The sequence below is a fragment of the Cryptotermes secundus genome, unplaced genomic scaffold (genome assembly GCF_002891405.2).
Source record: "Cryptotermes secundus unplaced genomic scaffold, Csec_1.0 scaffold1025, whole genome shotgun sequence".
Lineage (NCBI taxonomy): Eukaryota > Metazoa > Arthropoda > Insecta > Blattodea > Kalotermitidae > Cryptotermes > Cryptotermes secundus.
In genome coordinates, this window is record NW_019730118.1 from 16,144 (window position 1) to 34,803 (window position 18,660).

Here is an 18,660-nt window from a genome sequence, read left to right on the forward strand (position 1 = left end):
GCGGCAGGGGCATGAAGCTGACCACTCACCTCAACCAGTACTGAAGTCAAGAAAATGTGGATCTCTACATCCACTCCCCCATATGCTTTCATAGCGTTGGGAATTCAAGTCCTGGTGGGGTCAAGAATTTTCACTTCTCCATGTCATCCAGACCAGCCCTGGGGTCCACCCAACCTCCTATCCAATGGGTACCATGAGCTCTTTCCCCAGGGGCGAAGCTGACTGCTCACCTCCAACTAGTGCCAAGGTCAAGAAAACTTTGGTCTATACAGGTGTGGTGCTCAACTACAAGTTAATTATGTAGTTAAGTACAGGAGCAACTTTATCTTTTTAACCATATGTTGCCTAACTTGTTTCCAATTTATTGTCTGAAGTCTCAGAAATTATGCATAATATGATGAGGGATCAGCACACACTGAACTTTTGTTCTTGATATAATGCATGCAACACTATTTGTTTTCCTTATTGAGCATTTCATACTTGTCCATGATATGTATTCAGTGGCCATCTTGTAGTGCACTCAGTTTCACCTGTTACTTCATGACATGTTTCGACAACATAGTGCCATCATCAGGTGCCCTAATTATGCTAATCTATTGCATTGCTTGCCTTTATATGTCTTTATAAAGTTATTTAAAAAGTGCATATTTGTCAACTATAATAAATTTACAAGGATTTAAATGATTAAAACACTTGCAGCTAAGAAGGGAACACACATCACAAGACACGGTTTACACAGAATATAAGAAAAATGACCCCCATAGTGGAAGAACCACACGCAAGTTTTAATTAAAACACATAAGATGAATAATTTTAACAAGTTTTAGTGTGTGTAAATTTCTTATAGTTGACATACGCACCTTTTAAATAATTATATAAAGGCAAGCAGTGCAATAGATTAGCGTAATTAGGGCACCTGATGATGGCACTATGTTGCCGAAACATGTCGTGAAGTAACAGGTGAAACTGAGTGCACTACAAGATGGCCACTGAATACATATCATGGATGAAAATCAGTGCAACAGGACACTAAAATACAACATTATTTCATGCTTGGGTTAAATCGTCTGATAATTCAGGGAAGGATGCACAGTTGGCCATGCCCCCCCCCCCTTGATTGTTACAGAATATGTTTTGCAGTTACACCTGCCATGTAATTGCTCTTGTCACATAATTTCTACATTTTTATTCCAATAAATTTTGTGTTTCTAATAAATGTATTATTTGAAGATTAACCTCCCTTCAAAAAGTACTGAACATTGTCCACAGCCCATATGTTCAGAAGGCAACTGATATTTTGAGTGGAAGTCCTCCAGTTTTGTCTATTCTTGCCTTATTTGGCATCATTCAGCATCTAGAAAGCATATATTACTTTCCATAATCTGTCACATAGCATGTGTTTCTGATGTTAGAGTAGGAATAAGTCTCTTTCATCCGTTCCAATATATTATTGAATGTAGAATCTGACGTGCAGATTAAAATTAATCAGTTCACAACCAGCTGGAATAATCTTGTGACATGCTACAGTGCAGTTCTCCTCAAACTTTCCTTCTCATTTCAATCGAAAACTACAATTATCAGGTATTCTTTACATTGTAAAAATGAGCACCTTATATACCGCATCACTATTCTTGTTTGTGTAATCTACAGGCTGTTTGGGCCAGACTCAATTAGGCAGTTTTTGATTAGATTTTATTTTTATTGATAAATGTTAACAATTGCAGTGGTTACAAAAATGGAATCGCACACACATACATCATCAATTTTCAAGATGCTGGTCAACCTGGGCACCACCTAAGTCAACACAGGCTTGCAGACACAAAGCAACATTTTCACACGCCTTTCTACACATATTCACCGGAACTTTATTGAACTCCTGAACAGTCACCTCACGCAGATGTTTCACACTGTCAGTGGGATTAGCGTACACCTTGTCTTTGAGGTAACCCCAAAGAAAAAAGTCTGGTGGGGTGATGTCAGGTGATCGGGCTGGCCACTCCATAGGCCCTCGACGGCCAATCCAGCGTTGAGGAAAAACTTGATGCAAGAACGCCCGAACAATATTGGCAAAGTGTGGTGGGGCCCCATCTTGTTGCCACCACAGTTTATCAAAGTTCTATCTTCTCTGAAGTTCTGGGATGACACTTTCCCTCAGCAACTTTAGGTAGGTTCCCCCATGACGCAACCTTCAAGGAAGAACGGGCCAATCAGTCCTTCGTACGTCACGCTGCCCCACACCATCACTCCCGGGGACTGAAAATCGTATTCAATTCGGACGATTGTGTCCCTGTGGACTGCTGGCAGTCCAAACTCTTCCAACATCCCGCGCTGGACTTCTGATACATTGTTAGTAACTGAGAAACGCGCACACATTTTACACGCTGCTCGATAGACAACCGTCTACCGGCCATGACGTTTCCTTGATGCGCACTAAGTAGGCAGAGTATTGACCTCGTTCACAGCATACCGTATGATGCTGCCATCTATCGTCAACAAAAGGTACTTTCCCATTATCCCGTGTGTTGTTGGATTGGTTAGTTATTAATGATCAAAAACTGCCTAATTGAGTCTGGCCCACCCCTGTAGAATTCAGTACATTCTCTCTTATTGTGCTTCCTTATTTAAATTAATAAAAAATAAAAATGCATGAAATTAATGAAAATAATTTTGAAGGAACATAGACTAAGTTGCATATACAGGGTGATTCACGAAGTTTTGCCCTGGCTTATGGTACATATTCCTGGGGTTATTTCCTGCAAAATTTCCTTATAAACTTGTGGTCGATTTTCAGTAGTTATGGAGTAACAATAGATTTTCAAAACGCATCATTGTGAATGCAGCGCTATGCTTTCCTCCTGGGCAACCATGCATTCCAGTCAGCTGTGTCAGCAGATAAGGCAGACCGGCTGGAATGTTGCATGTAGGTAGGCAGAGCAATCAAGTAGTAAACAGGATGTTGTGTTGGTGACTGTGAAGTTAAGATGCTGTACACATTTTCCACTGAGGAATATGCTGATATGGTGTTTGTTTTGGGTGTATGTGATGGAAATGCGAGAGCCGCTGCTGCTGAATATCACTGGCGTTATCCTAATCGCAAGATTCTGAATCCTAAATCCATTAGCAGTACATTCAACACATTAAGACAAACTGGTTCCCTTCCCAGCGTTCGTATACAATACGAACGAAATCCTCAGCATGAATTGTGCGAAGAAGAAAACATTCTCGATGCTGTAGAGCACAGTCCACATGCCAGTACAAGACATCTAGCTCGGCGGTTCGGTGTTTCTCAGTCCATGGCGTGGAGGACTCTTCATGAGAACGGGCTGTATCCTTATCATTTACAGCAAGTACAACACCTATAACCAGGAGACCATGCTCTTCGTCTGCAGTTCTGCAACTGGTTAAATGGAAATTGGAAGTTGTACTGCTTGATAATGTTCTGCGATGAGGCACAGTTTACACGGGACGGGGTCAACAACAGTCACAACTTATATGTTTGGGCAGACAATAATCCCCATGCCACAATAGAATCAAATTTTCAACACCGATTCAGTGTCAATGTCTGGTGTGGTGTTATGTATGCTCAGCTAATCGGGCCATTCATTTTTCCTGGCCGCTTAATTGGTGAGATTTACCTCCACTTCGTAGAAGAAGAATTACCACAGTTACTTGAAGATGTTCCTCTGGCAACAAGACGCCGGATGTACTTTCAGCATGATGGGGTGCCTCCTCACTTCTCCCATGCAGTAGCAGCTCACTTGGATCGGCATTTCCCACAGTGGTGGATTGGTCACGGAGGCCATAACGCCTGGTCTCCCAGGTCGCCAGATCTAACGCCGTTCGATTATTGCATTTGGGGCTGGATGAAGGACATTGTGTACCAGGTAAAGGTACAAACACGTGAAGCGTTGCTTGAACGTATTCTGGACGCGACGATGACAATAAGGAACAAACGTGTGAAACTGCGAAATGCTACGAGCGCGGTTCATACGTGCGACGCGTTGTGTTGACGTGCAGGGAGACATTTTTGAAAATCTTATGTAAATCCAGTCGTCTTCTAAAGCACTACAGTTTAAAGGAAACAGATTGATAGGAGGGTGTGATATGCAACCATTGGTATGTTTACAGAATGGGATGCTGAAAATAATGTAATTTTGTAACATAAAATCGATGAAAAATGTTGCACAATGCAAAATTAAGAAATTGAAAAAAAAAATGGTTTTAGAATGCTTCTTTCCTAAAGCATTAACGATTTAAAAAGTGTTTGTATTGTATTTGTAATTTGTTTTGACTGAAATTTGAAGAAAAAAAGATTTTTCGCCAGTTTTCAAATTACTGTATCTCTTTAATTATGAGTTGGATACCATTAGTATATTAAATTTTTTTGTTCCAAATTACCTCAGGAATGCACTCCCTAAGTGGGGGTAAAACTTCGTGAATCACCCTGTATAATTAATGGTTATTTGAAGGTCCGTATACAAGTAAATGGATTTATTCATAATAGTCTAGTTTTTATTTGGAGTTTCTGACATTTTAATTCAATTTAAATCCAGGTGTGAGCTTTCCAGAAATTTGAAAGGCAATTGATGGAAGTTAAAATGGATCTTTAAAGAAACAGGGTGTGAAGGTGTGGTGGACTTTCAATTCACTTTCAATTGCACTGAGTTTCTTTTCTAGGGTCTCCTGCATGCTTTGTCTTTGAGCATACAACTTCTCCAAATCCCATCTAGGTCTGCGCTTTTGGAATCTTATAATTTTCTTCAACCTGGTTCGGAACTTGGCAACCAGCAAGTTGTGGTCAGAGTCAATATCTGCCCCAGGCAGCGTCTTCACATCCTTCACACTGTTTCTGAATCGATGTTTCACAAGGATGTAGTCCAGCTGATGCTGCCTCCAATCCCCAGGTGCCTTCCATGCGGAAAGTCTTCTCTTTGGCTTCTTGAACCAAGTGTTGGTAACAATCAGTCCATTTCTTTCACAGAAGTCAATAAGCATTTGACCTCTGTGATTCTGTCTTCCCTGTCCATGTGATCCAACAATATTCTGATATGATTCATCTCCAACAATGCTATTCCAGTCTCCTAATATGATGCTGTTTGTGTCACCTCTTCCATCTTCCTGAAGAATTTCTTCAATTGTATCATACACTTTTTCCACTTCATTTTCATACTCTGATGTTGGCATGTACATTTGCATAATCAGTATATCTACCGGTTCCGCCTTTAACTTCAGAGCAATAATTCTGTCATTACAAACAGTCTTCTTAACAACACTCCTCACTACACTTTTATGCACCACTATTGCCACACCTCTTTCAGCCCATTCACCTCCAGAATAATACACCGTATAATCACCAGTTCTTATTTCACCTTGTCCTTTCCACCGCACTTTGCTGACACCTAAAACAGACACCTCATTCTTCGGCATTTCTGTTTTCAAATTCTCCAATTTGCCTGCTTGATTCAAGGCCCTTACAGTCCATGTTCCAATCTTGTAGCCGTGATGTTCCTTCTGATCTTCGCACTTTTTCTTGTCGTAACGCCTGCATGACATTTCCTCTAGAAACACTCCCCCCCCGGAGATCCGATTGGGGGAGTAGTTTACCTCTGGATTGTTTTGTCTCCAGAGGAAACATCTTGCATACATGGTATAACTGCTTGTGGAAAGAGACTATCCAGGAAAAGTGATAATGTGGTAGTTTTTCCACTTGCTTTCCACATCGCAGTACAACAGCCGTTCAAACCACTCTGGTCACGCCTGCTGCTATACGAACTTGAACCATCTCGAGCATCATTTGCTCTGTGCTTCAAGTCGCTGCTGATGACAATGCTTCTAGCATCAGTTTTTGGTTTTTGGTGTCTCTCTTCGTCTGATGCCTACCCTTTGACCTATCCAGCAAGGGAGGCCCTGCCCGTAACTATGCTACCGCTGGTATAGCTCTCAGGGTACTTGGCATACTCAAACCCCCTCACCATGATAAGGTGAGGACACCAACGAGGGGGTACATTGATCTTATGCACCAAATAAATTTAGACCACTGTTCTAAACAGTATGTCTTGTGTGTAGGATGGAAAGGTTTAAAGGTGTTGCTTTTAAACATAATTGCTGCTGTCTCTTAACGCAACCCAGCCATCCACTTTGCAGCAGCACATTGCAGATAAGTAAGAGTTCGCTGCATGCACTGTAAAGCAGTGGTATTACTTGTTTCTGGTTTAAGTTTTGTGAATACTGTACATTTTTGGAAAACAAACATCAGCGGTACTCAGCATGCATTTTAAATTTTAAGTTCATATTTAAGATAGCTCATATTTTTGGGTGCATCATGTAATGATACAGAATAGGATGATGATGAACTGGGAAGATCGCCTCATACCTGAAGATTATGAAGCACACTTCTTTATAATGCAAGAGGAAGTACCAGTTATGGCATTGAATATTTTCGTGACTGTTCTTTTTCCTCAGAATTGAATGACTTTGTGGATAGAGAGTCGTTTAATGTGTACATATCCCTGCAGCAGCATCTGCAAAATTTTGAGAATTCTTACAAGAATTTGCAGAAAGATGATAGATTAAAGGAGTTCAGATTTGAATGCCAGGTAAGTATCATTGCCTTAACGCTATTATACAAAGTGTTCCTTGAAATGTTGATAGTCAGGTGTTCATCACTGTGTTCATAAAAAGTTAATATCTAGTCTTCATCTTACACCAGTGGTTCCCAACTTGTGGTTTACAAACCCTGTGGAGGGGCATGAAAAAATATCAACTGAAGATTTTTTGTGTTCTTAGTTTATATAATAAGACAGTAGGTATATAAGATTTGAGGTTATCACAGCAGTGACTATGAAGACTGCTGTCTTCTGGGAGGTGGCATGTCTGCAGCCACCTGCTCACACCGGTTCATAGCTTGCAGATTTCTTATACCCCGAAGATGGAGGCAATACGTTCCTCTGAAACGTTGGTTAACACAATATGTACATGGCACCACATCCCAGAAGACAGCATTCTTCAAGACAGTAGGTACTTTGGTCTCATTTGCTACAGCATGAGTTTTTTTGTTGATCCCCAAAACTACTGATTTAATTTTTCATATTTTATAAGACAACTGAACACCAATAACTAGTATGGCTAGGAGGCCATGAGTTGCAGTTGCAAGTTGAATTGCAAGCCAGCCATCACCCAGCGTTGACATGAGCACCAAAGCCGAAAAGCCTCCGTGGTTAGCATTTGTAACCTAGTGATGACTAGTGGAAACAGTAACCAAGCAATGACTAGCAAAGACAAAAAACACCGACACTTAGTGTGCACTGTTAAGTGTGTAGATTAGTGTTAATGTTGTAACTATTTGTACTTACGAGTTATACACGTTTGATAAATCCGATTATCAATTCAAACCCCATGTCTAATCACTAACACATGACAGTATCATTCCAGGTTTGCATATTGTACCATATGGTTCTGTCCCTTGAGGTCTTCTGATGAACATTTTGTATGCGTTTCTTATTCTTCCAGAGTGTTTTGAAAATGTATTTAGTATAATGAATACTGGTATGAAGTCTTCCCCATCCTTCATGGAAATGATTGTATGATTCATTCATTCATCTGTAAGATGACAGGTCCACAGTCTCTTCGAAAACAGTTCCTCCACTTGATGCGATCTAGAGCTTTCTCCTTCAAATGAAAATATCCTCTTCTGTCCCCAAGGTCATCCAGCATCTTCTTACGTCTTCTTCCTCGTCTTCTGGTCACTTCTATCCGCCCCTCTATATTTCCTTCAATAACTTCTTTTAGAAGGCAGTTACCGCGTAAGATATGACCAATCCAATTAGCCTTCCGTTTTCTTATTTCGTGTAGGATATTCCTCTGCTCACTGACTCTAAGTAACACTTCTTCATTTCTCACATAATCGGTCCAACTGATCTTCTCCATCCTTCTCCAACACCACATTTCGAAGCTTTCCAGGTGTTTCTGATCTACTGCCCTAAGTGTCCAAGTTTCAGCCCCATACAAAGCAATAATATCTTTTTTAAAATTAATTTTGTTTATATCTTTATTGTACTCTTTGCAGAAAGCAGTGAATATTCCTGTGAATGCTATTTCTCCTACAAGTGCAGACCATCTTCAGGATAAGCTGTTCAAACTGTCAAGACTTATTTCTGGTCAACCTGTGGAAGTTGGACATGGCCAAGTTACAGCTTCTTCGCACCCAGAAGGCATTGCATTCTGTAAAAACCTTCTGGCAAAGAAGTTTGTAGTGAGTATACTGGTTACTGTGAACATTGGTTGGTTAAGTTTATTTTTTGCAGGTCTTGTCATTAAAGTTTTAAAGGTAAACTGATGTTTAGTTTTCTTTTGTTTTCATAGATCTCAAATATGAAATTGTAAGATTTTATAGAAAAGGTCTTAAAAACACAATCTTCATACAAGAAAGAAATGAATGTAGATTTTCTTTGTGTTTCCATTTTGTGTACCCTTCATAAACCTCCTTATCCCATCTCTTGTTATGCGTCTCTCAGTTTTGGTTAGGGGTTCCACAGAGAAAGTTGGCTCAAGCAGTAATATTGCTGACTTATAATGAAGAGGTGCGTATTTTGAATCTTGAGCTAGGAAACTAGCTATCTGGGCTGAGGTTTTCATGGCCTTTCTCTCAGTCCCTCCAGGCAAAGATGGAATATGATGTGATGTAGACCTGCAGCATTCTGTACACAATACATAGATGGAAGAGCAGACCCTTGAAGCTGTTGAAGAGGGAATCTGTATATAGGATGACATTTTAAATTGTCATTTTCTGTGGATATGAAACATTGTCTCCACTGGTAGGGAAAAATGTATTGAGGGTTTTAAGAACAAAATAATTAGGAAGAGATTTGCTCTTAGGAGAGATGAAGCAGTGAATGACTGGATAAAGTTACAATATTATAGGTTATGTATATTATTTATATGCTTCATGTGATATTGTTGGGATGACCAAGCCAGGAATGATCATGTGGACAAAATAGAGGAAATTAAAAGCCCATGCAGAATTTTTTAGGTAACCTGAATGGTGGGACCACTTGGAGAACTTTATGCATAGGTGGGTGGTTAATATTAAAATGGGTCTTAAAGAGACAGGGAGTGAAGGTGTAGCTGAATCCTACTGACTCAGGATGCTGTGAACTTGATGATGAGGCTTTGGGATCTGTAACTGTAGGCATTAAAACTTTGTTATACATAGATATATACACAGTACACAGTTGTTGTGTGGATGTTAAATAAAAGTGGTATATATGTAGCTGAGTACCTGTCAGCTTTTCAGGAAGTGCTCTGTCCTATGGAATTGGAATTCAGAGAAAAATACACTCAAATACTGCCATGATCTCTTGTTAAAGGCTGTGAATTTTTACTCATTTCAGTGTCAAGGTGAACTCACTGTGTCCAGTAAACCTGAGGCAGCATTTGCAATTGCTGCAGTCATTGAGGCTCTTTGGGCAGATTTTCCAGACTTTGGACAACTTATATTAGGGCATTTTCACAGAGAGTGCCCTTACCTTGTGCCTATATTCATGCCACAGGTGGAGGGCCAGTCCACTGAGGACTACTATAAGTAAGCTATCTTAAGGCTGTCTTTATGATTTGTATGTATATGTCTTGCATAAGTATTAATTGAGCTGGTTCCGACCTCTATAAACTTGTAGAAGAGAAAAAATAATGGCACCATATCATAAATCTGCAGTTTACTTAGTATTTGTTTGTTGCATTACCTTCTATAACATTAAATGGGTTATCAGCATAGTAATTGGTGGCTGTGGTTCTGATACACTTTGGGTTTGAGGGTGTGATAATGTGCTGACTGATTAGCCTATCACATGTGTTAGTGGGGAGTAACAGATGAATTTTGAGCAGTAGTGGAGTAATGATAACAAACTCCGTGGTTTTAGTCAGTATTCCTGGCTACAGATCCAGAGGTCTGGGTTCGATTCCTGGCACTACCAGATTTTTTTCTGAGAAGTAGTGGGTCTCAAATGGGGTGACCTCAGCCTCATGATGATAATTGAGGAGCTATTTCAAGGAAATAGCAGCTCCAGTCTAGAAACCCGAAATTAACGACCATGGTGATTCGTTGCACTGACCACGCAGCACCTCTATCCACAAAAATTGGCATTAAACTTCGCTGACAGGCGGCAGTTGTTCGATCGTCGGCCGGAGTAATGATTAGTTGGAAAATCAGAGAAACAGGAAGAAACCCCTATTCCAGTGTCACTTAATCCATTATGCATTTTGTACAAAATCATGAGAATGTACCCATGCCTCTGCAGTGAGAATCCAGCATTTCACTGCCTAAGATATGGCAAAGCCAGTAAGTGTATAACATAATAAGTGCAGCAAGCAAAATAACAGGACTGTGTGAGAGCTTGTGATGCCTGTGTAATTCACAGTATCCATCTGGCCATCATGCTGTGTACCTCAGAAGCTACTAATGACAGCATATAAGTGTGAATGACCGGCTCTGTGGTCTAGTGGTCAGAGGTCCTGGGTTCAATTCCTGACGCTACCAGATTTTCTGAGAAGTAGTGGGTCTGGAACAGGGTCCGCTCAGCTATTTCAAGAAAATAGCGGCTCCAATCTAGAAAACTGAGATCAACGGCCATGGGGATCCACTGTGCTGACCATGTGACACCCTCTATCCACAAAAGTTGACACTAACTTCACTGACAAGTGGTGGTCGTTTGGTCGGTATGGTTTGCTTATGGACTACAGGCCACAGAGTTTTTATAAGTGTGAACACAGAAGTCTTCATTTTCCTATTATATGCATGGGTTTACAATTGTAAACCAGTTACTTTTTGCTGTGAGAAAAGCTTTGGGACCATGATGACAGTGAACATATTTCCATAGTAACCATGGGAATGAAAAGTGTTCTGACACTCACAGAAATTACACATTAAAATCATGATGCTCTGTTGCAAGTTGAATAAAAAGAGGTTATGTATTTTTGACAATTTTTTGCTATGGACAACCTGTACTGAAGACTTTTTCTGTAGATAGCAACACTGCTTAGTACATATTATTCTGTCAAGTTTAATACCTTTGTATAAATGTAGGCGTCTACCCAGAACTGCCCAAGTTATTGAGAGTAGGTATTTTTAATGAGGAATGTTTTAACAATTTCCTATTGACATTTCAATGTGCATTTTGCTAGTACCAGCATTAAAAGTAAAATTATTTCATAGTTTATTTAACATTTTTTCAGCTACAAGAGTCAGTTGGAAGGATGGCTCTAATGATGAATTGGAAAGAATGTGAAAGGAAGTAGTCAATGCGAATTTTAAGGTAGTGTCCTGGCGTTCACCTGGAAAAACTGCGGAAAATAGTGTCAATCATCAGGTGGAATAGATGGTTTGTGGGACGAGAACTGAACCTATAATCTGAATATGAAGCAGGAGTACCATCCATTTGACAGCATTCTCAGGTTAAGTTCTGTTACAGGACGCTGGGTTACCATTACAATGAGAGCGGTGAAGTAGAGAAGCAGGACAGATTTCTAAGGCGTATGTCTGGGATAATGCGACTGTATGCTGCAATACTAATATCCCGACCATGCAGGTATCAGCAGAACAAGAGTCATCCCCATGGACTGTCACAGGCTTGGCGCTGGATTTCATGCATGCTCAATAGAGGTAAGTTCTTGTAGTACAACACACCTACAGAGATAAATTAAGCAGTGCTCACATTTAGCTCTTTGATATAAGGGCTATGATTCTGAGTACATGGAGATGACTAGTTTGTGAAATTACAATGTAATTTTGTTCTTTCATCTACAGATCCAAAATCTGATATCTGTGCGACTTTGCTCTATGACTTTCTGGAAGTGACAGGGAGTGCTATGTACTCTCACTATGGGCAGCAGTTCCAGAAACTTCTGCATCTTATTTGCAAAGAATACTTCCCTAAGATTGAAAAGGTATTATTGTTGGGCAAATGATGAAACTTCTATCTCACTGGGTCTGGTAGAGTGGAGTGTCTTGCTTGGAAATCTCATCAAAGCCTGCCTTAATTCAAGAAATGATAAAAGATATATTTGAGATAACATAACAACATACATGTTTTCCTTGTCATACTTCTATCCTTTGGCTCAGTCTTAAGAGTTTTAATTTACTTTTACTGAAAATGCTTTGTAAAGCTTATGCTCTTTTCCTTTGAATGTTATTAATAATACATACTCACCTTATTGGTTATCACAATTTCCGCAATTCTCAAGATTGTCTTAATTTCCAAATTAATCATTATTCTTCTAGAAATATCACCACTCTGTCACTGTTCATCTCATACTGTGTACTGAATCACTTAACGGCTGCTTATATTAATTAAATACGCAGGTCTGCTACCCAACAATCTGAAATATGTAATGGTATCATATGGTTCCTGGATTGGCCACAAGATGACAGTACTGCAGCTAGGAGAAGCCTTTTTTATATTTACAATATTTTTTCTACAATAAAAAAATCCTTTGCCTGGTGATGGTAGAGTAAAATCCTTTGAGTCATGTGCTGTTCATTTCAAAGTTCACTTGTATTAATCAGAGATTGTTTCTCTCAAGTAAGATTTGTATTGTATCCTCTGAGATTTGCACTTTATCAGAAAGTGACAGATTTCAGAGAGTAGTGCATGTGCATTCTGCTTCAGACTGTGATGACCTCTGAAAGGAACTAGGGGTCTCTCTCTGACCCCCCACCCCAACAAGATTGTGGCACATCTTGACATGATTCTGCTTTTGCTCTTCAGTCAGCAGACAAGGCAGAAATGTATGCAACAATCTGTCACACACGTGACAGAATGCTTTAACATGATGCAAATGAGAGTCACGCCTCATCAGCCAAGTTACAAATAATGATGCATATACGTGGGTTACTTCAAAAGTCATGACAACTAATTTTTGGGAGGCAAACATGTTACAGTGAAGAAAGTTCAAAATATACTTATGAAAGGGCATAATATACCCCTCTGATTGGCTTAGTCAGATCAGGTAGATGTGAAGGGTGTAGGTATAGTAGGCAAGAAAAGTTGCACATTATGGAATGACTATTTTCTTTTTAATTTTTTAATCCACAAAAAATTCAATTGTGATTGAGAAATAAAAAATTCAATGTTTCATGTTTCATCGATGGAAATTATCCAATTCAAGAAAATGTCTCCTTCAGTTTCATATCGTTCGAGGTTCACACAACTTGCTTCATAACGTGTCCACTTTTGAACCTTGTTTAATTCGTGTGGCACTCACTTTGCTGCAGTCTTGCGCATATGTAGGTCTTTTCGTAAAATTCGATGCACAGTTGCGTGGTCAATCCCTGTATGCCTCTCTAACTCCTTCAGAGACCAGCACCCATCTTCCTCCATGCACTGGGCGATCACGGCACAAGAAACATCGGTACAAATGGACACAGGGCATCCACTACATTGCAAGTTGGCACTTGCTTCTCTTCCACACTGGAATGCTTCTATCCACCTTGCAACAGTTTTGTATGGTAGAGCACGATTACCTAGAGCTTCTTCAAGCTCTGAGTGACATTCAGTCGCATTTCTGCCACAAAGCACTGCTATTTTCACGTAATAACGCTGTTCCAGCCGGCTAACATTCATTATCGACAAACGTTATTATCACTGACTTTGCGCTGGACTTGCTTCATTGTCCTTGGACTTCCGCATCATCTAGTGGCATCATTAGAAATCAGACGTTGCTGTCTCTCAGCAGCAAATTTGGAAATTCTGGTCGGAGCTTTCAAAATTTGGGAAAAGTTATGTTGCCATGACTTTTGAAGTAACCCACTTATTTTCATGAACAAGTTCCATGATTCAACCCACATTTTCATATGTTTCGGTTATGAAAACACATCTCGAATGCTCAGCATTATGGCCAGATTTCACTTCACTTCTGTCCTTGGAAATCAATAGAATGTTTGAGTTCAGTTTGTTGTTTCCTCACCGAAAGCAAATTTTACCATCCGTAGCAGTTGTGGGCAGTTTGAAGTAGAACTTGATGCACAAACTGTTCTTTGAAATCTGCCGTTTTCTGATAAAACGCAAATCACAGACATCTCATTTCATAAGGTCATTGTGTCATTTCTCAATGACACAAGCCACAACTTTGAAACTAAGAGCAAGTGACTTGGCAGAGTCTGCTTTACCATCAGCAACCAGAGGTGCTTTGCAGCCACTCTGAAAACTATCTGATGACTGTTGCTACTCTATCTATGCTGTGTTGCCAAGTTGTAGTCTTGTATACATGACATGGCAGCAAGAATTTCCAACCATGACGTTATACTTGAAATGTCATTATTTTCTGAGATATAGCAACCTTATATTCACATGCAATGGATATGCACATACGAAGGGGGACCCAAAAATAACCGGAAACGACCTGTTGCGCGCGCATGCTTTGTAGTTACGAGTTGTGCTGCTAGGTGTCAGTCTGAGTTAAGTGGTTTGTCTGTGGTGCTCTGTTGTGTGCGTTCCTATTTCAACCCTTTGGCCATTAGTGAGATGGCCGACCAGAAGGAACAAAGAGTTTGCGTGAAATTTTGCTTTCTGTTAGGGAAAACTGCAGCCGAGACTGTTGGGATGCTTCGGCAAGCCTTTAATGATGATGCTTTGGGGAAATCACAGGTCTATGAGTGGTTTTCCCCTTTCAAATCTGCAACATGTCAACAGAAGACATGCCACTCCCCGGGCGTCCTTCGACAGGAAGAAATGACGAAAACATTGAAAAAATCAAACGTGCAATGATGAAGATCGTCGAAAGACCATTGACCAACTTTCTGAGGAAACGAACATCTCATGGAGCACGGTCCAGTGAATTTTAACCGAAGGTTTGCACATGAGACGAGTGTCTGCAAAATTTGTTCCTCGCTTGCTTGGAGATGACCAAAGAGAAAACCGCGTGAATGTTTGCCGCGACTTGAAGAGTGAAGTGCAGAACGATCCAGAATTTCTTAAAAGAATTGTGACTGGCGATGANCTAATCGCCAAAGGGTTGAAACAGGAACGCACACAACAGAGCACCACAGACAAACCACTTAACTCAGACTGACGCCAGCTCACTAACAGTCGCGGGAGACCCCCAGCTAACACCACCTAGCAGCACAACTTGTAACTACAAAGCATGCATGCGCAACAGGTTGTTTCCGGTTATTTTTGGGTCCCCTCTCGTATTCTTCTGACCAGACTTGTATAACATTTTAATAATATGATTACTAGAAGATTTTTTGTGGTATTACAAATTGTAAAATCATGCATGACCACCATTTTTCTTAGATGATTGCAGTGTGGGTCATCTCATGGGTGTTCCTCCTTCCCTTTTCCTATTTAGTTTAATTTCATGGGGAACGGTGCGACTGAATCCACTTGGTATGATGGCCATTAATTGGTCCATTGTGCCAGCTTCAGGTGATGAGTATGGAGCAATTGGTGGAATGAGAATTGGCAGGGGAAACTTGGAGGAGACCTGCCCCAGTGCCACTTTGTCCACCATATGACTTGATCTGGGATCAAGCCCTGGCTGCTGTGGTAGGAAGCTGGCAACTAACTGCCTGGGCAGTGGCATGGCCTCCTTTTCCCTAAATGATCCTCTTGCATATCTATGGACTTTCTCCTCCCCATTTTTTTGGGGGGGAAGGGGGAGTCTTCCTGCATTTGGTCTCTCAACATGGTCTCTGGTCTCCTCAGTTGTTTGACATCTTCATTGTTGACCCAGCCATGCTATTGAAATGCTTGTGTACCCATTCTAGTCTCAAATCCGTTTTCTGTGAATGAAAAACCCATGTGTCCACATTGCTATTGTATTCTTGACCAGTTTTTCTTGTGACAATCCTTCTCGCAAGGCCTATTAGGAACTTCAGAGAAGGTGGATAAAATGGTTCTGGTGGTGTTGTGACAGGCTCAGCAACACCAAATTGCTTTAAAGACTAGACAGAGCATTGCATTCTGATGACATTATGTTATGTTTATAGATTGCACCATCAGTTTCAAGTGGACCCATTATTCGACTTGAAGCCTTCCTGCAGAAGATTTTAAAACAAGGTCACATTCCTCCTCCTGCTGGTATATTGCCACCTAATTTTTGGTGATATGTCACATCGATTAATTTTTGCAGATTTGTTGACTATAATGTCCTTCTTATATGGTTGTGATATAAAATTTTGATTTGCAAACAAATAGTTATGTTTCTCTTGCCTTAGCCTGTGTGACATTTACAACTCTTGTGAAAGTATTTAAGAATGATATATTTAACCATTAAGGGATGGACCATTTAAATTCCGGTAATGGCAGCGGGCATGAGTTAATTTAAATGCCTGCTATTGTAGAGTAATAAAAATTGTAATCATGTTACTGAAAATGCTGTGATTTCTGCAATTTTTGTGATAAACGAACGAAATAAACACTGCTTTTATCTAGAAAGAATATAGAATCAAATATTGTAATTTGCAGATTTTAGAATCTGTAAAAATTGTTACACTGATTCCAAAAAAAAAATTTTTCCCTCAATTTCGAACGTGTCCACAAATATGCATACAGTTTCTGCACAAAGCGTTTCAGCTGTAGAAATGCCTCACTGCTGACATCATTCATGATGGTACCTTCTTATCCGGTAAAAGGGGAGGAAATGTTTATGCTTTTATAGCACTCCAAAGTTTCTTTATACATGAGTGAGGTCACATCCCTCAGAAACTGTGCATGTGTTTATTTGCCACACAAGAAGTACTGTTAAGCTTCTTAGAAAGGCCCCCCCCCTTGTTCCACACACTTTCAGAGTATTATGTACTGCATTCTAAGGCCACGGCCACACGAGCAACATTTACTGCTCGAAATCCGCGACATATTAAGCTCAAGAAATACGCACCCTGGAGTTAAATGAGAAGGGCCACACGGAGCAGTAAATAACGCTGGTTTCTTGGTAGAGGGAGCAATTTGAAGGTCGCGTCGTGGACGGATGGGTCTCGGCCCATTTTCTAGCTGTATTTGTCGGTAGTTCGCCTGGCCACATGAGCTTCATTTGTCGCATGCTTTATTTGGTACTTGAGTCTTGTTTCCATTTGATAGTGAATCGCTATGGAGTTTTACAAATGGTATCTTCCACGAGGGATAAGAGTATTTTAAATGAGTTGATTGTCATCCTATAATATTCAAGAAATTTGTCGGGATATTCCATTAACCTGTGATGTAGTAGCACAAATTTCCACCTCGCTGACCTGTCACTCATCACAGGATGGATCCACCACTTTCTCATCTGCTGTAGCTGTTTTCAGCGTCGACGACAGATTAATAATAAACATAATGCGGATACTGCTTGTCTGTTCAGTAGCCTACTACTCGCCATATTTTGCACACACTGTGACATGATGACTATTGATGCTCAGTATCGCAGACGGCTCCATGTGGCCACCTAGTAGCGATGTTTGACGCTCCCAAGAGCGGTAATTACTGTTCTAGTGTGGCCACCTCATTTGCGACAGTTGCAGCAGCTTCATTTGTCATGGATTTCGAGCAGTAAATGTTGCTCATGTGGCTATGGCCTAAATCGGTGACATTTATCAGCTGCCTATCAACTTCGGTTTCTTCCATGCGAAATGGGGCCCTGGGGGATAGTTCAAATTGCGATGTTTTATAAGCGTTATGATTAGAGAAGACAAACGGCAACCCTGGCTGACTTCCTGCTAATACGAGACTGATGTTGCGTGTGTGCGCTTCGCGTGGAAAACAGAGTTAATTACGGACAAAGTGCATGAATTGCGATGTCGGACTCTGCATTCAGTGACATGCAACATTCAGTTAGATGATGCAGGAGGGAAGACAGTCTACTTATAAAGCTGGTGTCCAAAAATAGTGTAAGTAGAACAAGAATTTCTATCTTAAAATTAGATTTTAAAACACTGTGCGCACGCGTGGACTGTGAGTCACCATACGGTTTCTTTCGGCCACTCGGCTTTACTTTAAAGGTCCCCATACGGTGTCTTTCGGCTCATAAAGGTTAAACAACTTTGAAGTTACATGTTTAGTTTAGTAACCTATTACTCTCGACCAACTGTTCTCAACCTTTTTACCTTGGAGGAACCCTTGAAATAAATTACAGGTCTCAGGGAACCCCTGCGTAACAATTATTATAAACGAGTACCAGGAATCTTCCTGGGGGTTAAGGGCGGCTGGTGCTTAATGCTGATAACCTCATCACCATTTGTGAGCCAGTTGTCTAGAAAATGTGGGAGCCTTGATGTCTCACAACCCAGTGGGCCTTTACGGCCTGTTACAGGGATAGTTTTATTTATTTTTATTTTTATTTATAAAGGTAGGATCTGAATTTAATGTAAATAAAGGTTATAAATTGGTCTTAATTAGTGATATTTACAACATGGAAATTTGTTGACAATGTTAAACAATAAGGTTACTGAAAACCATAAGATAAATAAAAGCAATATGAAGAGAAATATCGTCTAAGACATTTATTTTCTAAGCTAAAGCAAATAATAACATTTACTTCTTTAATCTGGAACCTGTAATTGTTTTCTGCAACAGATGCTTAATTCTGGGTCGAACTCTGGGTAAGAACACACGGCCTTTTTTTTATTGCTAGTGGGGTGCGACTAAGTCCCTTGTACTGCGGCCACTTCTGGCCTATTGTACCAGCCCCAGATGA

The 18,660-nt window shown here is 40.3% G+C and overlaps 1 protein-coding gene across 1 annotated transcript in view; it reads left to right on the forward strand.

Moving 5' to 3' along the window:
* Window positions 1–16,349, forward strand: part of LOC111866282 (nucleoporin GLE1) — a 32,477-nt gene extending 16,128 nt beyond the window's left edge. Inside the window, exons 7-12 of the mRNA XM_023855084.2 lie at window positions 6,463–6,596; window positions 8,066–8,251; window positions 9,390–9,580; window positions 11,463–11,653; window positions 11,798–11,937; window positions 15,980–16,349. Coding sequence (XP_023710852.1) covers window positions 6,463–6,596; window positions 8,066–8,251; window positions 9,390–9,580; window positions 11,463–11,653; window positions 11,798–11,937; window positions 15,980–16,096 — 959 coding nt within the window. The 3' untranslated portion in view covers window positions 16,097–16,349. The remainder of the gene's footprint in view (window positions 1–6,462; window positions 6,597–8,065; window positions 8,252–9,389; window positions 9,581–11,462; window positions 11,654–11,797; window positions 11,938–15,979) is intronic.
* The last annotated feature ends 2,311 nt before the right edge of the window (window positions 16,350–18,660 follow it).